At 38.7% G+C, this 22926-nt stretch overlaps 2 protein-coding genes across 2 annotated transcripts in view; both read left to right on the top strand.

The window, feature by feature from the left end:
• LOC133632191 (serine/arginine repetitive matrix protein 4-like) overlaps nt 1-5254 on the top strand; it is a 131032-nt gene extending 125778 nt beyond the window's left edge. Inside the window, exon 13 of the mRNA XM_062024475.1 lies at nt 168-5254. Coding sequence (XP_061880459.1) covers nt 168-405 — 238 coding nt within the window. The 3' untranslated portion in view covers nt 406-5254. The remainder of the gene's footprint in view (nt 1-167) is intronic.
• Nucleotides 5255-7221: 1967 nt separating this feature from the next.
• Nucleotides 7222-22926, top strand: part of LOC133632192 (heat shock protein beta-8-like) — a 22832-nt gene continuing 7127 nt past the window's right edge. The window contains exons 1-2 of the mRNA XM_062024476.1: nt 7222-7864; nt 21041-21104. Coding sequence (XP_061880460.1) covers nt 7423-7864; nt 21041-21104 — 506 coding nt within the window. The 5' untranslated portion in view covers nt 7222-7422. The remainder of the gene's footprint in view (nt 7865-21040; nt 21105-22926) is intronic.

Raw genomic sequence — 22926 nt, forward strand, 5'->3', positions numbered from 1 at the left:
TTCACTTGTCAAAAAAAAACCTCTGCCTTGTTTTGATGAATATTCAGGCCTACTACGCTACTGTATTTTAAAGTTGATCATTATGGCGATTTTCGGAGGAGGTGGTATTTGGTGGAAAAAAGTTTGAGAACCACTGGACTAGATTATGTTTGCTTCTCCTCCCCCAGTGCCAGGAAGAGGCCCGTCCCTTACTTCCGCCGCAGTCCCTCCACCTGCAGCAGCACCACGTCCTGGAGCAGCCTCTTCTCGCGCGGTCGCAGGTTCGTCCGCAGCCTGGAGCGCAGCAGGAGCCGCGGTCGCAGCTCCTCCACTTCCTGCTGCTCCTACAGGAGCTTCAGTCGCAGCTCCTCCTGGAACTCCGTCTTTGGGACCCAGCGCCGAGGTATCAGAAGGAGCAGACATTAGGACGGGAAGGGGAAGGCTTGGACGCGAGGGTCCCGGGCAGGGGGTGAGACCCTTTTGTTGTTGGCCCCAGACTGTCCTTCACATCACGTGACCATATTTGGTCATATGTTGTACCTCAACACTCCATTGGAAAGCTCATGGGGTGACGGTCTTCAGTCTTTCAGGGATTGTAGAAGAATCTATTTGTTTTGAATCCATTGCGGGTCCCGTTTATGTCGACCGACTTGCATAGACTCGAACCAAAGGTCAAATCCTCTTCAAAATATTCCGATTTTTTTATTGTTTAAATTCCATGGATTACTGTTGGTTCAAGCAAGAAAAGAACAGTCACAATCGCCATGAGATGACAAGACTCCTACTGGTTTTGATCTCCACTTGACTAGACGAAGTCCAAAGTGTGGTATATGCTACACTATGTTGCCAAAAGTATCTGGCCACCCATCCAAATGATGAGAATCAGGTGTCCTATTCACTATAAAATCAAGCACTTAGGCATGGAGACTGTTTCTACAAACATTTGTGAAAGGAGCTCTCAGGTGTGGAACTGTCATAGGATGCCACCTGTGCAACAAATCCAGTCGGGAAATCTCCTCGCTCCTAAATATTCCAAAGTCAACTGTCGACTTTATTATAAGAAAATGGAAGAGTTTGGGAACAACAGCAACTCAGCCACCAAGTGGTTGGCCGCATAAACTGACAGAGAGGGGGCAGTGGATGAATTATGGTGTGGGGTTATTTTTCAAGAGTTGGGCTTGGAACCCTTAGTTCCAGTGAAAGGAACTTTGAATGCGCCAGGATTCCACAACATGTTGGACAATTCCATGCTCCCAACCTTGTGGGAACAGTTTGGAGCGGGGCCGCTTCCTCTTCCAACGTGACTGTGCACCAGTGCACAAAGCAAGGTCCATAAAGACATGGACGGCAGAGTCTGGAGTGGATGAACTTGACTGGCCTGCACAGAGTCCTGACCTGAACCCGATAGAACACCTTTGGGATGAATTAGAACGGAGACTTGAGAGCCAGGCCTTCTCCACCAACATCAGCGTGTGACCTCACCAATGCGCTTTTGGAAGAATGGTGGGAAATTCCTTGTGAGGAGGCGTGGCCGGCGGACCTGCAGCGAGGCGGGGCACGACGGGGACCGCCTCCGGGACGAGCGTCAGGTGCGTATAGGGTTGGGTATCGTTTGAATTCGAACGATTCCGATTCTTTTAAGAGGCAGGGTCAAAAAAAAGATTAGGATATTTTAAATGAGCGAGCTAACCTACAGTCTTTCTGAATTAAATAGTCTGACATTCTCCATCAATTTTAATTCTATTAACTTTTTATGAACTTTACTATAAATTTTTTCAACTAGAATATAAATATCAAATCTATGAACTTGAATATAAATATATTAAATTATGAATACATTTTCCCACATCGCGGAGCCTGGCTAGCAGGTTGTAAATTGCCTATGAAAAAATATGCGGGCTAATTTGTTAGCTGCCTCAACGTTGGCGCAAAACACATTATTTATTGCATATATATTGTTTTACTTACCGGATTCGGACTGCAGTGCAGTCACCGAGGTGCCAGGCTGGGCGTCGGAGGAAGAGGCGTCGGAGGACGGTCGGCGCAGCGCGTCGAAGACGGGACACGCATTTATATGTACTCCATGAACTCGGAGGTGCTTCATCATGTTCGACGTGTACCCTCCTAAGCACGAAACAGTCCTGTCGCACGTGTTACATTTCGCCGATATTTCATTTTTTTTAGTAAAGTAAAGCCACACTTTCGACCGCCGACGCCCGCTATCCATGCTTGACTACATAGGCTCGGCTATGCTAACACTTCCGGCGGTGGGCGCTTCTTCGTTGGTGTTCAGCGTCTTCTTCTTCCGGTCGGCGGACTTATTCTTTTTTTCCGGTCGGCGGACTGGGTATCGCAACGAGGAATCGAAATTTAAACTTTTCAACGATTCCGGGAGAATCGGAAAGTTAGTCCCGGTTCCAATCGATACTCGATACTCGGTACCCAACCCTAGGTGCGTAGACGGCCCACCTGGGCGCGGTTGTGCAATCACCTCTCGCTGCGTAAAAGGGCAGCGGCCGAGAGGAGAGGGGCAGGAGGAGTTGGAGAGCCGCTGGTGAATGACGAGCGCAAGCGCGAGGAAGAGCGAGAGGCAGACGAAGCCGGGGACGGCTGAAAAGCGACCGGAAGAGCGAGCAGTTGGAAGAGGAAGGAGCTGAAAAGCGACCCGACCCGCACTGAGGTTTATTGAAAAATAAAACAAAGTGACAAAACTGCTCCAGTCATGTCTCTCCTTGGTGGTCCATGGAACCCCGAGGGAAGAGGTACGCCACATTGTGGACAGCCTTCCCAGAAGAGTGGAAGCTGTAATAGCTGCAAAAGGTGGACCGACATCATATTGAACTCTATGGGTTAGGAATGGGATGGCACTTCAAGTTCATATGTGAGTCAAGGCAGGTGGCCAAATACTTTTGGTGATATGGTGTATGAGGACACGTCTAAGATAAGGTAAGAGGGCATTGCATAATTGGTTTTGTCTGGTGCCGCGGCGAGAGAGCGAGAAGGAGGGGAAAAAACGTTTACCGCGGGAAAATGTAGGCGTGGACGGCAAGCAGAGTGTCTTTCAGCGCAAATGTCAAATGAATCTGTCCTCTCAACACGCCGCAAAATGTCAAGAGTCGCGTCTCCGTTGGCAACAGAGCGCCAACGACGTGATTAAGCCCACAGGTGATTTTTTAAAGACGATGCTATTGAATGTTTCAGTTTTGCGTGGAGATAACACATCGAATTATTCCCACGCCTGGAGAATGTTTTATGACCAACCGTCAAGACTTATTTCTTAACTTATTCCTATTTATTAGTCCTGCGTTCTATGCAACGTGTCTTTTGCTTTGGTTTGTGCTGCGTTTTGAAACCGTTCATCAGTTTCTGTATGAGAAATACATAAATCATCGCCTTGCTTGACCTTTTGCTTTGAGTCCTAAAAAAGAGAAGAAGAAAAAAAAAAGGTGAGCAGTTTGACATTTGCTTTGTTTGCTTCCTCGCCGAGAGTGAGACGAATGCACAGCCAACGTAGCTTAGCATGTCGCAAATTAGCAAAACCAAATGGGTGGAAAGGCTATGATAGCAGCCGATCTATTATCTTGTGATTTTATTCTTTTTTAAATATTTTCTACTGGTTCTTAGTTGACTTAAATTGAATTAACTTTTTTTTAAAGATTTACATTAAACCCAACCAGCTATGTGCTAAGCTAACTGAGCTAACGATGCATGGTAAATGGCCTCCATCTTTTTAGGATGTGGTATTTTTTCATTCTTAAAAAGGTTTACTGGTTATTAGTTGACTTTATGGACTTTTACTGAGAACATGTAGGATTTTTTATTTGTATTAATATGTTTTACATCAATCCCAACCAGCTGTTACCGCTCCGTGCTAAGCTAACCCGACTAATAATGGATGCTATTGCTTTTCAGGATGTGTCAAAATTCTGTTTGTATTCATCCTTAAACAGTTTTAGTTGAATTTAGTGACTTTTACTGGGGTTTGTTATTTATTTTGTGTTAATCCCAACCATCTGTTACCGGTCTGTGCTATGCTAACCGAGCTAATGATTGATGGTAAACGTCCATCTTTTCAGGATGTAGCAAAATTGTGTTTTTATTCATTCTTAAACAGTTTTAGTTTAATTTTGCGACTTTAACTGGGATTTGGGTTTTTATTATGTTGTGTTAATCCCAACCATTTTTTACCGGTTTGTGCTATGCTAACCGAGCTAATGATTGATGATAAACGTGCATCTTTTCAGGATGTGTCAAAATTGTGATTTTATTCATTCTTAAACAGTTTTACTTTAATTTTGCGATTTATTGGGATTAGTTTTTTTAATTTTGTGTTAATCCCAACCATCTTTTACCGGTCTGTGCTATGCTAACCAAGCTAATGATTGATGGTAAACGTCCGTCTTTTCAGGATCTGTCCAAAATTGTGTTTTTATTCATTCTTAAGCATTTCTTCTGGTTCTTAGTTGAATTTAGTGACATTTACTGGGATTTATGTTTTTATTTTGCATTAATCCCAACTGTCTGTGCTATGCTAACCAAGCTAATGATGTATTGTGTCTAAAATGTCAAACTATTCATCTTCGCTGGACTTTCTGTGCATTTCAACATTTGTTTTCTCCTTTTAATCCACGTGTTGCCCCGAATGCCACGTCAATGAAGGAAATGTGTGGTAAACTGATTATAATTATAACCTGGCGGTGTATAGACGAGCGACATGTTCATGTGATGAGATTGTTTAGGGGAAAAGTCAGGCTTTTTAATTGAAAAGTACAGGACTGTTGTCACATGCAGGTTCACCAAAGTGTAAATATGCACATCTGCTTTGTGTAAATATAAAAAAAAAAATATCTGATTGTGGAACTTTTATGTTTTGGAGCAATGTCAATGCACTCTAAATGTCTTTGTGTATTTCCAAGGAGTGTGAGGGTCACACGAGAAAAAATAAATAAATCACTTTTTTTATTTTTTTTACTTTTTAAGCATAACATATGAAAAGTGCTCATAAAACCCACATTCTGATTTATTTTTCTGAACACTACAACTTTATTCCTGGCATCTTCCCCTCACAATTGATGTCGTTTAGAGTTTTGCCTGGATTGCAACTTTTTTTTGCTCTGTTTTGCTTTTTTATTTTGACAAGGTTTTGGTTAAGTTTTTTTTTTTTTTTTTCCAACAAAACAACAATATCACTTTAGTCAAGTCATTTGTATTCATTTTTTTTTGTTGACATCTTTATTCTTAGTGCATCAAAACTTTCTGTATTAAAACTACAACATCGAGCAAAACTAACTTTATTTTCACTGTTTGTGTCTTAAGAAAATAATATTATTATTTGTAATATATTTATTCTTTTATTATTCTATACTTTTTTTCCTTGTCACATTTTGAGCGTATTTTCGTAACAATATGATTTTATTCTCATAAAATGACAGTAATTTAATTTGTTTCTCATAAAATTAAATTTATTCTCCGATATTCTTTGACATTTTTATTTTTGTATAAATGTTTGGGGGTTTTTTCAACATTTTTAAATCTTCTATTACACCTATCACCTCATTTCTTTGTTCCAAAATTGCGTATCTCAATTTAATTTACATGTCCTAATATTAAAACTGAAATTGTTTAATATAAAAAGTGGCAATATTTTCTCTCTAATGCTTAAATATTTTATTGCAATATTCTGAATTATTTATTGTACAAATTCCATAATGTTGTGACATTCCACGTTTTAGCTCAATAATCACTTATTTATAATAATAATAATAAAAATATATGTTATTTGTAAAAAGCACTTTATATTGAGTAAACAATCTCAAAGTGCTATAGTGTATTTAAATAAATAAATAAAGATAATAAAAAATAAAAATAAATAAAAAACTAGAACAGCCACATAGCTATAACTAGTATGCATATATCTAAAAAAAAAAAGGCTTTTTTAAAAAGAAGGGCTTTCAAGCCTTTTTTAAAAGCATCCACAGTCTGTGGTGCCCTCAGGTGGTCAGGGAGAGTGTTCCACGGAGCAGAAAGCCTGGTCTCCCATTGTTCGTAGTAATTATGTGATATTTCTCTGTCGCAAACATTAGTGGTTAGAGTGTCCGCCCTGAGGTTGGTAGGTTGTGAGTTCTAAACCCCGGCCGAGTCATACCAAAGACTATAAAAATGGGACCCATTACCTCCCTGCTTGACACTCAGCATCAAGGGTTGGAATTTGGGGTTGGTTAAATCACCAAAAATGATACCCGGGCGCGGCCACCGCTGCTGCTCACTGCTCCCCTCACCTCCCAGGGGGTGATCAAGGGTGATGGGTCAAATGCAGAGAATAATTTCGCCACACCTAGTGTGTGTGTGACAATCATTGGTACTAAATGAAAGTCGTGATATTACATTTTCTCATAAAATTGCAACTACTTTCTTTCTTTTACATGAACATTCACGTTTTTTGCAATATTCAGATTGTTTTCCTTAAAAATGTGACATTTTTCTCATAATATTCCATCTTTCAGCTCCTGAAATAATACTTTTTGTTTGTAACATGTAATGTATTTTCCTTCTAAAACATTTTTATTTTATTAACTCATTTCATTTTTTGTACAATCTTTTTTCAGGTTAAGATATTGTTACTTTTTCGAGTGATAAATTATATATTTTTTTCAAATTCAACTCAATGACACTCACATGGCACTTTAATTCCTATATGCTTTGTATTTTTTTTAAATATTATTATTTAATATTATTTATTGTGTGACCCTAATACTCCCTCATGCTGACCATCCGTCTGCTTTCACGGTGATGTTTTAGGTGTTCCATCAGAAGACGTCTATGAAATGTGAATAAATAAGTTGTTGAAAAACATTATCACGCCTGCTTGAATCCGTGCGATGACGTCAGCCTGCTGACTTGTGTTCTATTAAAGAGTCAGTGAGTCACTCGGGACAAAAGGGGGCCGGCCTGTGTGCAGCTGCTGCGCCAACGCTGTAAGAAGTGTCCGCTTAGAACGGCGCGATTCTCTCAAATTAAGCCGTTAAATGTCCCTTTTGTTCCGCTAGAAGTGTGTGTAATGTGATTAGAGTCCGATCAAGCCAAGTATGTTCATGGTTGAATCGTATTTAAGGACTTTGTAGAGTTTGTGTTCGGTGTATTTTTTGCAGTGTGAGTCAAAGTGTGTCGAAAGTGCCAGTAATGAGTCGCACTTTCGACACACTTTGACTCATTCTGAACGACTCTTCTCGAACGGCACTATAAAAGGAGCATCATGACCGACTCATTGACTCATCTTGAGCGACTCACCTTGGGGGCTTTATAAAGAGGACCACCGACTCGAGCGTGACACAAACAAATTCGACCCCCGACTCGCTGGATGTCAACAGGTGCTCTATCGTGTCCACGGTGATGCAACACCTGTTCTCGAAGTTTCCGTCGAGTTCCAGATAGTTCCACACGGACATGGCAGAAGGAGACTTTTACACGCTGGGCAACCGCCAGAGGTTCCCCCGGGATCCGTTCGGAGAGTCGCCCTTTCGGGAGCAGATGGGCTCCCGCTTCATGGAGGATGACTTCGGTATGCCGCCCTTCCCCGACGACCTCTCCATGGACTGGCCGGGCTGGGCTCGACCCGGCCGGCTGAGCACCCGCCTGGGCTCGGCGCCCTTCGGCAGCGCCTTACGCTCGGGCTTCCCGGGCCACCAGCAGCGGCAGTCGGCGGCGGGGCCCTCGCTCTACGGCGGCCGCTACGGCGAGGCCTCCCCGCGGAGCTCCCCGACCACCGGCCTGTGCAGCGGCGGCAGCAGCGCGGGCGGGGAGCCGTGGAAGATGTGCGTTAACGTCCACAGTTTCAAGGCGGACGAGCTCAACATCAAAACCCGAGATGGTTTTGTGGAAGTATCCGGTCAGTGAATTATATTATTTCCGGTCCACGACTCCATTTCCCGCTATAGCAGGGGTGTCAAACTCATTTTATATCGGGGGCCACATGGAGAAAAATCACGGCAAGATAACTCAAAAATACAGACAACTTCAGATTGTTTTCTTTTAGGGATGTCTGATAAGGGCTTTTTGCCGATATCCAAAATACTGATATCAACCGATACTGATATATACAGTCATGGAATTAACACATTATTATGCCTAAATTGGACAACCAGGTATGGTGAAGATAAGGTCCTTTTTAAAAAATAAAATAAGATAAATTTAAAAAAAAAATTGAATAAAAAAGAAAGTAAAACAATATAAAACAGTTACATAGAAACTAGTAATTAATGAAAATGAGTCAAATTAACTGTTAAAGGTTAGTACTATTAGTGGACCAGCAGCACGCACAATCATGTGTGCTTACGGACTGTATCCTTTGCAGACTGTATTGATATATATGTCAGGGGTCCCCAAACTGCGGCCCGCGGGCCGGATCTGGCCCCCCGGCATCCAAAATCCGGCCCACAGGAAGTCTCAAGTAAAAAAAAAAAAAAGGTTTTTTATTTAATTTATTTATTTTTTATTTTAAATTTTTTTAATCTTTCCTTTCTAATCCATTTTCTACCGCTTGTTACTCTTGGTGTCTCCTAGCCGCTCAGGCAAATCATATTGTCTAAAAATGAATTTTCCCATCGATAACATGACAATGTTAAATGTTGATGAACATCAATGTTAATTGATTTTAAAATGACAAACGGATTATAAAGACAATGTGTATGTATTTTATATATATATATATATATATATATATATATATATACACACAGCCTGGCCCCCGGCCAAATTTTTAACCCAATGTGGCCCCCGAGTCAAAAAGTTTGGGGACCCCTGATATATATTGATATATAATATAGGAACCAGAATATCAATAACAGAAAGAAACAACCCTTTTGTGTGAATGAGTGTAAATGGGGGAGGGAGGTTTTTTGGGTTGGTGCACTAATTGTAAGTGTATCTTGTGTTTTTTATGTTGATTTAATAAAAAATAAAAAACAGATACCGATAATAAAAAAACGATACCGATAATTTCCGATATTACATTTTAAAGCATTTATCGGACATCTCTATTTTCTTTGTTTAAAAATAGAACAAGGACATTCTGAAAATGTACAAACCATAACCATGTTGTTGTTGTTGTTCTTTTTTTTACACTTACATAGTATTCTACCTTTTTTATTTGTCGTTATTTATACTTTCTGAATAAATTATGTGCTAATGTTCATCCGTCAACTCATTGGTGTTAATTTTCAATCTATCAAGATAAAATATTATCAAAATCAAATTACAGGATGTTATTTATGTAATATGGGGCGGTATAGCTCGGTTGGTAGAGTGGCCGTGCCAGAGACTTGAGGGTTCCAGGTTCGATCCCCGCTTCCGCCATCCTAGACACTTTACCCACCTGCTCCCAGTGCCACCCACACTGGTTTAAAATGTAACTTATATAATGGGTTTCACTATGTAAAAGCAATTTGAGTCACTAGAGAAAAGCGCTATATAAATATAATTCACTTCACTAATTTGCTCATTTTCCTCGACTGGTGCACTAACGTGTGGTTTATTTATTTTTTTACATATTCAGCATCAGCTACAGATACAAAGAATTGTTATTGCGACATCTAGTGGACACATGTAGAACAGTAGTTTCTTTCATTCAAAAATTCCGGCTCAGTTTTATACTCGGCCAACTCATCCCGCGGGCCGTATGAAATCTACTCCCAAGTGGTAAAATCACAGCAAGATAACTCAAAAATAAAGACAACTTCAGATTGTTTTCTTTGTTTAAAAATAGAACAAGCACATTCTGAAAATGTACAAACCATAATGTTGAGGGGTTTTTGACACTTACATAGTATTCTACCTTTTTTTTTTTATTTGTCGTTATTTATACTTTCTGAATAAATTATGTGATAATGTTCATCTGTCAACTCATTGGTGTTAATTTTCAATCTATCAAGATAAAATATTATCAACATCAAATTACAGGATATTTATGTAATTTGCTCATTTTCCTCGACTGGTGCACTAACGTGTTTTTTTTTTTTTTTTTACATATTTAGCATCAGATACAAAAAATTGTTATTGCGACATCTACTGGACACATGTAGAACAGTGGTTTCTTTCATTAAAAAATTTCGGCTCTGTTTTATACTTAGCCAACTCATCCCGCGGGCCCCTGCCCTATAGGAAACGAGCGGGCCCCTGCCCTATAGGAAACGATGGAAATAGAAATGGTCTGTTCCAGTATCAAACAGTGGCAATCATCAAAGCTTGGTTGCCAAAGATCAGAATAGTAAAATAGGAATATTCTGTAATTCTGACGTTTTGGGTAACCTTGATTCCTCAAGTGTTGCTGAAAAGCCACAAAAATACAACAACAACAACAAAGAAGCTTATTTACCAGTTTGACACCTGCAATACTGAAATCGTGTGTCGGTGTGACATTTAAAAAGATGAATCGTGTTGAATTTGACTTTTGGGTTGTTTATTATAGACCAAGGGTCCCCAAACTACGGCCCACCCGCGTCCAAAATCTGGCCCGCGGGAACTCCCAAGTTAAAACATTTTTTTTATTTTATTTTATTTTTTTCTAATCCATTTTCTACTGCTTGTTACTCTCTGGGTCTCCTAGCCGCTTGTCTAAAAATGCATTTTCCCACTGATAACGTGACATCGCGCCACAGGCCAATTTTTTTTAAACCCAATGCTGTCCCCAAGTCAAAAAGTTTGAGGTAACCCTGTTATAAACCATCCATCCATGCTATTATAGTCCGAAACTAATAAATGTGTGCCTCCCAGTGGCTGAAAGCAGTAGTGCTGAAAAATGATCATTTCACTTCTGAATCGATTCATAGTTTTCTAAAATGTATATTAAGGCTGTCAAAATTAACAAGTTAACTCATGTGATTAATCACAAAAAATATCATGTACACACTTAGATTAATCATGCAATGTATTTTAACCGTACAAGCTCCGTTACCTCAACCTTAACCAGTGATCAGATCAACGCAAACGTCAGTACAAAAATGAGCGAGGAGACTTCAAAATAAACCTGAAACTACTTTAGATAAAAAGTTGTGTGCAAATAAATGACATAGATTCAAGTAAAACATGGAAAAACCTTCCTGGATGCCGGTCTGACCAAAAAATGGGGGTCTTTTCTTAAGAAGGTTTTAATTTATGCAAGCGAGTGATTAATCACGATTATTACAATTCCAAATCGTGATTAATCTGATTTAAAAATAAAAACATTTGACAGACCTAGTATATATTTTTCAAAGTTTTTTTTGGGGGCGTCTCCAGCTTACTCGCACCGAGTATACATCATACGTAACCTTTAAGCTGCTTTAAAAATATTTCATAATATTTTTAATACCAAATAATATATTGCAAGGATTGGTTTGAATCAAGAATCAATTTTGAATTGGATTGTCACCCCAAGAATTGGACTGAAATCGAATCGTGAGTTGCAAGATTCACATCCCTAGAAAGCATGTATAAAGGAACCATCAGAGCACCCTGATTGGATAAGAGTTTTTTTTAAATTTATTTTTTATTGAACAATGTACATACAAACATATATTCTCAATGTAAATAAAAACCTAGGCACTTTCAACAAATCTCAACAATTTCAAACATCCATCAGGTTATGATTATAATAATAATAACAATAATAATAATAATAATAATAACCTACTCAGTGGCCTAGTGGTCAGAGTGTCCGCCCTGAGATCGGTAGGTGGTGAGTTCAAACCCCGGCCGAGTCATACCAAAGACTATAAAAATGGGAGCCATTACCTCCCTGCTTGGCACTCAGCCTCAAGGGTTGGAATTGGGGGTTAAATCACCAAAAATGATTCCCGGGCATGGCCGCCGCTGCTGCTCACTGCTCCCCTCACCTCCCAGGGGGTGATCAAGGGTGATGGGTCAAATGCAGAGAATAATTTCGCCACACCTCGTGTGTGTGTGTGTGACAATCATTGCTACTTTAACTTTAATTTAAAAAAATAGGATAAGATACAAAAATTCACACAGACAAAAAAAGGCTAATCTAAATCACTTAACATTTCTGAATTAACAAAATACATGTAAGGGCTTTTGTATTTTTAATCATATTCCAAGATTTAATTGATCATTTTAAATTATTAAGCCAATTAGAAAATGTAGGTTTTACTTTCATAAATCGACATTTATGTATAAAAAAAAAATAGATTGGATGATAAGTGTTTTTTGATCTTTTCCTTAAGTGTGCCACAAATTTCTAATTGATTGATTGATTGAGACTTGTATTAGTAGATTGCACAGTACAGCACATATTCCGTACAATTGACCACTAAATGGTAACACCCGAATAAGTTTTTCAACTTGTTTAAGTCGGGGTCCACGTTAATCAACTCATGGTACAAATATATACTATCAGCATAATACAGTCACCACACAAGTTACCGTATTTTTCGGACTATAAGTCGCAGTTTTTTTTCATGCGACTTATACTCAGGAGCGACTTATGGGTGAAATGATTAACACATTACCGTAAAATATCAAATAATATTATTGAGCTCATTCACGTAAGAGACTAGACGTATAAGATTTTATGGGATTTAGCGATTAGGAGTGACAGATTGTTTGGTAAACGTATAGCATGTTCTATATGTTATAGTTATTTGAATGACTCTTACCATAATATGTTACGTTAACATACCAGGCACCTTCTCAGTTGGTTATTTATGCCTCATATAACGTACACTTATTCAGCCTGTTCACTATTCTTTATTTATTTTTAAATTGCCTTTCAAATGGTGTTGGGTTTTATCAAATACATTTCCCCAAAAAATGCGACTTATACTCCAGTGCGACTTTTATATGTTTTTTCCCTTCTTTATTATGCATTTTCGGCCGGTGCGACTTATACTCCGGAGCGACTTATACTCCGAAAAATACGGTAATCATCATCAGAGTATATACATTGAATTATTTACATTATTTACAATCCGGGGGGTGGGATGTGGAGGGGGTTGGGGTGGGGGGGGGGGGGTTAGGTTTGGTTGATATCAGCACTTCAGTCAACAACAATAATATAATCAGAGAAATGGACATTGTAACAGTGTAGGTCTGACTTGGTAGGATATGTACAGTGAGCAGAGAACATAGTGAGCTCAGAAAGCATAAGAACAAGTATATACATTTGGTTATTTACATTTGATTTGAAATGCCGCGTAAATTCAAAAGATACAAGCCCATTCAATAGTGTGTTGCTCGCCCAGCTGAAGTCCGGTTTGTACGACTTTAGAGACCTAACTCCGGGCGACATTTCGTTTAGAATTCCAGATTTTACGACTTTAAATTCCACAGCACTTCATTGCGATCCCCAGAGTGTGCCCCCTTGTGGCTGAAAGCTGCAACATTTGCCACCATTTTGAACGAGAAACTTTTCAGCAACTTTGTCACCCCCCAAAAAAGTGAAAGAAACCTATCTGTCTTTGATGTCTGTACAAAAAAATACACATTCAAACCAACTTTTCTTTTGAATCAGTTTTAAAAATAAGTGTACAAATTTGTATTCATGAAGTAAAAACACGGAAGTAGTGCAAAAAGTGTTTTATCACGCACACATCAGTTCTGCCTGGTAACGCTTATGTGGAAAGATCTGGACATGTTCGTAGGATTGGGACTTGGGGGGGGGGGGGACTCGAGCCGGGACACCTGTTCCAAATTCCTGGAGCGTTGTTCCCTCAGTCGCTGGAGGCAGAGCTCGATTTAGCTCCGGGGCGAGTCCCGTGGACAACGGTCTCCGCTTACAGTGAGACCCGCCTCAGTGCTTTTACCAAAGCACCAGGCGGAATGTTGTAGAATGTTCCAGATCTACTTTTTGGGTTCCGCTGCCGAGTAGCTGTTTGGAATAGAACATGTCGAGATTGTCATTGTGGAAACGCCAGCCCACCCATCCTGTCCAAAATATGTGTGGTATGCCGGCTGGTTATGAGACGCCATCCTGTGTCAACCCCCCTTCTAAAAGTGGGACGCAAGCATGCCGAAGGTCAAAGGTTAGACAGTAAGCAGGAAATGTAAGATCGGGTTTTAGCAGTGTGACGCGCATCTGGTCTGGTCTCTGTATTTTAATTCAATTTCGTCTCCCCCAGGCGATTCTTAAACTGTATCGGTCCGCTTTGTCTCGCTGGTCCGTGTTTGCGTCAATCTCCTGTGGAAGTCTTAAGTCCAGAGTGTGGTTCTTAGGGGTGTGACGGTACACAAACATTTCGGTTCGGTACGTACCTCGGTTTAGAGGTCACGGTTCGGTTCATTTTCGGTACAGTAAGAAAACAACAAAATATAAAGTTTTTGGTTATTTATTTACCACATTTGTAAACAATGGCATAACATACATATACACACAGGGTCCATTGCCAGGGTTAATGTGGTCAACATACCGTATTTCCTTGAATAGCCGCAGGGGCGCTAATTAATTTAAAACCTCTTCTCACTCCTGCGGTTACCAAAACCATGCGGAATGAGCAAGCATGCTCTAATTATTTTAAAACCTCTTCTCACTCCGGCGCATACCTTATCATGAAAAACACATTTAATAAAAAAAACGTTATTATGATCTTACCTTTACTTGTAGATGGGTCCATGTGCAGCTGCTTCTGATCAAAGGCAGTCTTTCTCATCTTTCTTCAATTTTAAAAGTCTCTGGAGATATTCCTTTAATTATTACCTCCTGCTTCGATTGAAAGTCCAGTTTAGAAAACGGTTTTATTTTAGATATGTAATCCTCCATGTTAAAAGTGCAAGCAAACAATTGCTGCATGCTTGCTGCTTGCTGTCTTCTTCTGCAGTACCTGTCTCCTGCAGTACTGGTAGTCGCAAGAAGGATCACTAGCGCCCTCTACCACCTGGAGGCGGGAGTCATTTAATGACTCATATTTGACCCGGCGGAAGTGCCAAGCATGCGCTAATTATTTTGCGAAACGAGTTTGACCCGGCTGTAATTCTAGGCAGGCGAATACTATATTCCCGGCGCCAATTCAAGGAAATACGGTATATCAAATAAAAACTAAATAAGATAAGGCTCAGAATTGGTTTCTTAACAAAACCTTTCTACATATTAAGTGCTTTTTTTGATTGATTGATTAAGACTTTTATTAGTAGATTGCACAGTACAGTACATATTCCATACAATTGACTACTAAATGGTAACACCCCAATAAGTTTTTCAACTTGTTTAAATCGGGGTCCACGTTAATCAACATTAAACTGCCTCAAGTTGTTGCTCAGATTAAATAAAATGACAAAATGTTTCTTCTACATATAAAAAGTGCAACATTAAACAGTTTCAAGTCAACTCAGCCTCAGATTAACTTTTCTTTCTCCCCCCCAAGCCTGGCTAACTTGGCAGTAAGAGGATATATGGGCTTATTGTTCTTCCACCATAGAAGTGGGTCAAAATCTAGTTTCTAATGCAATATGGTCTTAAATCTACTGCTATAAAAACATTTGTTATTGTTTTAGCCCTGCCTGACTCGCCGAGGAGAGGCTGCTTGAATGCGTTAGCATGGGTTAGCATGTTTGACGTGTTGTCAGAAGCAGCTGCTGAACAATGTCTGCAAACCTCCGTCCTCCATTGTTGGATCACGCAGCCAAAGTGTTCCCAAACGGGGGATCTTAACGAGGCAGGAGGGTCTTCCAGCTCTGGCTTTTACATGTTGTAGTAGCCCGGTCGTTGCTAGCATGCCGTGTGGTGTGCATTGTTTACGCAAAGTGCGGTACGCTACTTAAGATGTCCGTGTGGAAACTTGTTCGGTACACCTCCGAACCGAAACCCCCTTACCGAAACGGTTCAATACAAATACGCGTACCGTTACACCCCTAGTGGTTCTTGTGTCTGATGTTCAAGTCCTTAACAATACGTTAAGGAGTGACGGTCTTAGGTCTCAGTCTCCTGTTTGAAGTCAAAGATCTGAAGCTCAAGTCTGTTTAAATTCCAGGTCATCTTGAACTCAAATTTAAGTCTGAATCGGAAAACGGGTATTAAGTACAGATCTCATTTCTACATAGAAAGTCTCGATGTTTGGTTAGAGCAGGGGTCTGCAACCCGCGGCTCTTTAGCGGCACCCTAGTGGCTCCCTGCAGATTTTTAAAAAATGTATGAAAATGGAAAAAAAATGTTTCAATAATGTTTCTGTTGGTGGACAAACATGACATAAACCTTCCTAATTGTTTAAAAATGTTTCAATAACGTTTCTGTAGGAAGACAAACATGACACAAACCTTCCTAATTGATAGAAATCCAACTGTTAATACACCATTTTGTCCTACTAATTTTGGCGGTCCTTGAGCTCACCATAGTTTTACTTTCTCCGACGCTGCCACAGAAAGAGGTGTTTTATGCCACTCCTTTTTTGTCTCGTTTTGTCCACCAAATGTTTTATACTGAGCGTGAACGCACAAAGGTGAGCTTTGTTGATGGTATGGACTTGTGTGGAGTGCTAATCAGGCATATTTGGTCACTGCATGACTGCAACCTAATCAATGCTAACATGCTATTTAGGCTAGCTGTGTGTACATATTGCATCATTATGCCTCGTTCGTAGGTATTTCTGAGCTCATTTAATTTCCTTTACTTATGTCCTCCGTGTATTTAATTTATATTTGCATGTCTCATGACACATTATCTATATGTAATCTTGGCTGCATTTCTCATAGTTGTTCCAGACCACAGCAAACATTACCCAGCTTGCAAATTTGTTTTAAAACTTTGACACACACAAACACACATCTATACCTTTGGCCATTCTAAGCCAGTCATTTCCAGGAGTTATCTTACCCTCTGAGAAGCCTCCGTGTTACTGTTTTCCAATGTTGTAAAAATGTGTAGAATAAATATTACATTTCAATATTTCTGTCAAAGAACATCTGCGTAGTCATTTTGATAGTAGCTTATTATAGCTAATATAGCCTTCATTATAACACTTATATAAGACTTCTAATTTTTTGCGACTCCAGACAGATCTCTTGTTGTGTTTTTGGTCCAATATGGCTCTTTGAACATTTTGTGTTGCCGACACCCCTGGGTTAGAGTACGGAGTGTAGCTCATTGGTCTCCAATCTATTGTCGTCTCCAATCTTAGTTCCAAGTCTAGGCCTCAAAGGTAAGTCTCAGGTAGTTTCATGACTAAGTACAAGACCTAAGTCCAGTACTCAAAAGGATGTTTAAACTTTACATGTAGTATACATTAAGTCTTGGTCTCATGTTCAAAGCTCAAGTGTCATTTTCAAATCCAGGTCTCAAACTGAGGTCTCTCAAATTTCACATCTGTTCCTTAACTGGGAGTCTGAATTTCTGGTCTTCTAGGATTTTCTTGCGCTAATGTCTTAAGTTTCAAGTGTAGGTCTCATGTCCTGAAGTCCTCGGGCCGTATTCTTAAAGATTCTTAGTGCAGAGAGTAGAATTATGATTTTACTTAATTTTTTTAATTTTATGAAACGTAGATCCTAGTAAAGATAAAAGCTATTCTTAAAGAACTCTAGCTCTTAAAGGAGAACTGCAGTTTTTTGGATATGTATCTATTGTTCACAAACCCTATAAGAGACGAGAAAAAATTTTTTTTTTTGCATTCTAATTTGTAATAATCGACTCATTTTAGGTGGCTAGCAATGCAGCTAATGGGAGCAATCCATTCTGCCTCTTAATCACTTTTAAAATGGCATCCAAAAATAGCCAACGATACTTTGTTTACATTGCATAACCTTCATAATAACCAAGCTGTAGCGACATTGTTTTTGTAAGAGTGAACACTGAGGAACTCTTTTTCTAGCGTAGTAGCACATTGCCTTGCGACGGCATGCTATGGTATTAGCCGTAAGCTAGTTTTTGCGTCAACAGCCGAACGGCTTTTGAGTTAGTAAATAAAGCACAATACAATAGAACACCAAACAATCTTATTACAGTATCTGTAAAGTATTAGCCCGTATTTCATGTTTTGTTTGCGCAGCTAGCTCGACAGTGTATGTAGTTGTAATAACACATGTATCATGATCAATATTATGACTCACTCGACGTCACTTTGGTCACGCTGGCGGGGATTTTTTATTTGTTTTTTCTAGTTGATTTTGGGTAAGCAATCAGACATTGATGAACACTAAGCCATTTTACCCTGGTGGATACCAAATTGAGTTGAAATGTTGAAAGTGCAAAAATGAAAAGCATGGCAATAAATATGAGCAAATAACTATAACTATGACTATGTGGATACTGTGCAAGTGGGCCTAAGTTTTCACACATTTTGTAGGATCATTTTAAAGTAAAGCTTACTATTCGTTTTAACAGATATTGTCTTTTGTGTGAAATATTTACAATTACACAGCCTTCATAAAATTAGATGATATGATTAGGTTTGACTTGAGGGTTCATCCTCTGCCCATTATTACCAAAAGTATATTTTTTCTTCTAGCTTTTAGGATCAACCAATCACAGCTTTTGAAATGACTGCTACATAGCAACGGGGTGAACCACACCTCCTCACTACTTCTGTGAGAATGTTCTGGAATCACTCTTAAGCGAAGACACCTTGCTAGGAATGTTTGGGTTAAGTTGGGAGGATTCTAAGACTCTTTAGGAAAAAGGGCCCTGGTCCTGTCCCAACACTCAGAAATGTCTTGGTCCTTGGTGTCTATCTGATGTCTTTAAAAGTCTTAAAGGTTTTGGAGCCTCGCAGGTGTGAAGTCTAGGTGTCAGATCTTAGTCCCAAGTCTTAGTGTTGTGGTAAAACTGACAATCCAAGTGGGAGAATGTCATGTTGACGCTGCATCATTCACTGTCCTCACATATGGACCTTTCCGGAACCGCAGATTATCATCATCAGTAGTAGTTTGAAAAAGCTTCATGAGTTGTTGGTCGTCAACGCTGACATTTAGCAGCTGCTAGAAAGGGTGTGAGAATATGAGAGACATAAAGTTGTTGTTTGAGGACTCCATTCTTCAATATAGTCTTAAAAAAAACTGCGTTGAAATTGAAAAATCTACTCAACAGTAAAACTGTCAGCCAATCGAACATCTGAAGAAAGTCGTTTCTGGAACAGGCGCAGTAATGCTAGAATATCTTTCTGAGAAGCAGTGGACAATAGTTTTGTTTCTCTATTTCTTTAAAATATTATGCAAAACAAACAACTGCAGTGGAACTTTGCCTCTCAGAAGGATTTTATAGAAAACACCTAGAATTCTGAAAAAATGTCTAAAGTCACAAAAATGATTCAATTCATCTATGCTAAATATGCTGTGTGTTATGCTAACTTTCATCTGTGATGCTAACATGCTAGTAGATTTACAGTTGAATGCCAATCGAGGTCACGCATTTTTCCATGTACCCTCCTAAAGTTCAGAAAAAATAACCTAAAGTTCATAAAGACAATTCCGCTTATCTATGCTTTTTGTGTTATGCTAACTTTCATCTATGATGCTAGCATGCTAGTAGATGTACAGTTGACTGCCAATCGAGGTCACGCAATTTTCAATGTACCCTCCTAAAATTCAGAAAAAATGTCTAAAGTCACAAAAATAATTCAGTTTATCTATGCTATGTGTGTTATGCTAACTTTCACCTGTGATGCTAACATGCTAGTAGATTTACAGTTGAATGCCAATCGAGGTCACGCAATTTTCCATGTACCCTCCTAAAATTCAGAAAAAATAACCTAAAGTTCATAAAGACAATTCCGCTTATCTATGCTATCTGTGTTATGCTAACTTTTATCTATGATGCTAACATGCTAGTAGATGGACAGTTGATTGCCAATCGAGGTCACACAATTTTCAATGTACCCTCCTTAAAATTCAGAAAAAATCTCTAAAGTCACAAAAATAATTCATTTTATCTATGCTAAATATGCTATGTGTGTTATGCTAACTTTCATCTGTGATGCTAACCTGCTTGTAGATTTCTGATGCTGTACAGTTCAATGCCAATCGAGGTCGCGCGATTTTCAATGTACCCTCCTAAAATTCAGAAAAAAATAACGTCTAAAGTCACAAAGAGAATTCCGCTTATCTATGCTATCTGTGTTATGCTAACTTTCATCTATGATGCTAACATGCTAGTAGCTTTCCAATGCATCACAGTTAAATGCCAATTGAGGTCACGCAATTTTCAATGTACCCTCCCTAAAATTCAGAAAAAATAATGTCTAAAGTCACAAAAATAATTCCGTAAATATGCTGTGTGTAATGCTAACTTTCATCTGCAATGCTAACATGCTAGTAGATTTACAGTTGAATGCCAATCGAGGTCAAGCAATTTTCAATGTTCCCTCCTAAAATTCAGAAAAAAATAACGTCTAAAGTCACAAAGAGAATTCCGCTTATCTATGCTATCTGTGTTATGCTAACTTTCATCTATGATGCTAACATGTTAGTAGCTTTCCAATGCATCACAGTTAAATGCCAATTGAGGTCACGCAATTTTCAATGTACCCTCCCTAAAATTCAGAAAAAATAACGTCTAAAGTCACAAAAATAATTCCGTAAATATGCTGTGTGTAATGCTAACTTTCATCTGCAATGCTAACATGCTAGTAGATTTACAGTTGAATGCCAATCGAGGTCAAGCAATTTTCAATGTTCCCTCCTAAAATTCAGAAAAAATAACGTCTAAAGTCACAAAAATAATTCAGTTAACTATGCTAAAAATGCTATGTTTCATCTGCAATGCTAACATGCTAGTAGATTTACTGTTGAATGCCAATCGAGGTCAAGCAATTTTCTATGTACCCTCCTAAAATTCAGAAAAAATAACCTTCTAAAGTTCCTAAAGACAATTCTGCTTATCTATGCTATCTGTGTTATGCTAACTTTCATCTGTGATGCCAATACGCTAGTAGATTTAAAGTTTAATGCCAATCGAGGTCACACAATTTTCAATGTACCCTCCTGAAATTCAGGAAAAATACTCTCAAAACTTGGCGGTTGTGAGTGCTGAGTTTTGTAAACCTCCTTTTTTTTTTTTGGCTTTTTTTTTCAAATGGCATTAATCCTAAAACAGGACACAGTTTTTTTTCTGGCCTGGTCTAAGCTGAAGTCTTCTTGTCTTGTCGCCAACCAGGAAAACACGAAGAGAAGCAAGAAGAAGGTGGGATCGTCACCAAGAACTTCACCAAGAAAATCCAGTAAGTGTCCTCGCCCTGCTGGCATAGTCCCGGCGTACACGACGCTGTTATTAAAGCGGAACTGCGCTTTTATTGGAATTTTACCTATCTTTCACAATCCTTATGTAAGACAAACGCATGTTTTTCTTTTTTTATGCTTTCTAAATGGTAAATAATGCAATCAAAAGTCAGCTTACAATGGGGCTTATGGCAGTCGCTCTTTCTTTCTGCCTATAAAAGCCCTTAAACATCCAAACACCTCCATTAATGTTTTGTTTACACCTGCTGTAAGTATGTCATGTAGTAACATTTATAATAACATTAAATATTTACCTATTTTGCTAATTTTAAGCATGTGGCGCATTAATTTTAAAAAATGCATCACGACGTTCGCTTTTTTTTTTTTTGTTAACATTACCCACTGCAGACTTCATGAGAGACAACAAACATAATAAAACATCACTCACTGTACAAAGTCTGCTGTCATTAGGATGCCGATTGATGGAGTCTTGTAATGTTGAAACCTTCATTCCGTACTCATCCATCTGTATAATCACTCGCCCTACATATTGTACATGGTAATTGGGATTTGTTATATATTGTGTATATTATATACCGTATTTTTCGGAGTATAAGTCGCACCGGCCGAAAATGCATAATAAAGAAGGAAAAAAACATAAGTCGCACTGGAGTATAAGTCGCATTTTTGGGGGAAATTTGTTTGATAAAAGCCAACACCAAGAATAGACATTTGAAAGGCAATTTAAAATAAATGCTGAATAAGTGTACGTTATATGAGGCATAAATAACCAACTGAGAACGTGCCCGGTATGTTAACGTAACATATTATCAGTGTTTCCCATAAACTGCCAAGATACCTGTGGCGGTGGGGGCGTGGCTATGGGCGTGGTCACCATGACATCATCGAGTAATTTGCATAATTTACTACAATGATATGATTTTCTCTAAAAAGGCTAAAAAAATGTATACTTACTAATTAATAATAACAGTTTTGTTTTAAACGTCCATCCATCCATCCATCCATTTTACAATATAATTACAACACTTTATGTACATATTTATATACAGATTTGAACAATAAGTTATTCACTGAAATATATTTATTAATTGTGGTTCTTACAAAAAATATATCTTATAAAATATAAAAGCTAAAATTTCTCTTAAAAGCTCTGCCCCTTTAATTAGTGCATACTAAATAATTTGACTTTAGCCTACTACTACAACCATATTATTTACCAGCAACATAAAGTGAAACAGAGGCAGAGGTGTCCTGCCACAGTCAGTAACAAATAAACAGAAAACAGTCGTGGTCAAATACAAATAAGGCAACAAGAGAAGTATCCTACACTTCTCTTTTGTAAAGTAAATCTGAACAGCCTATATGGGCATCTACATCAACTATATATATAGATTTGCCTGAGAAGCTGGACAGGAAAAAAAAAATAATAATAATAATTTTTTTAAATTTTTTTTTAATTTGTGGCGGACGTAATTCTTTCGTGGCGGGCCGCCACAAATAAATGAATGTGTGGGAAACACTGTTTATGGTAAGAGTCATTCAAATAACTATAACATATAGAACATGCTATACGTTTACCAAACAATCTGTCACTCCTAATCGCTAAATCCCATGAAATCTTATACGTCTAGTCTCTTACGTGAATGAGCTAAATAATATTATTTGATATTTTACGCTAATGTGTTAATAATTTCACACATAAGTCGCTCCTGAGTATAAGTCGCACTCCCGGCCAAACTATGAAAAAAAACTGCGACTTATAGTCCGAAAAATACGGTAATAACATAATACAGTATATCAGTA

This window comes from Entelurus aequoreus, linkage group LG17, assembly GCF_033978785.1.
Source record: "Entelurus aequoreus isolate RoL-2023_Sb linkage group LG17, RoL_Eaeq_v1.1, whole genome shotgun sequence".
Classification (NCBI taxonomy): domain Eukaryota; kingdom Metazoa; phylum Chordata; class Actinopteri; order Syngnathiformes; family Syngnathidae; genus Entelurus; species Entelurus aequoreus.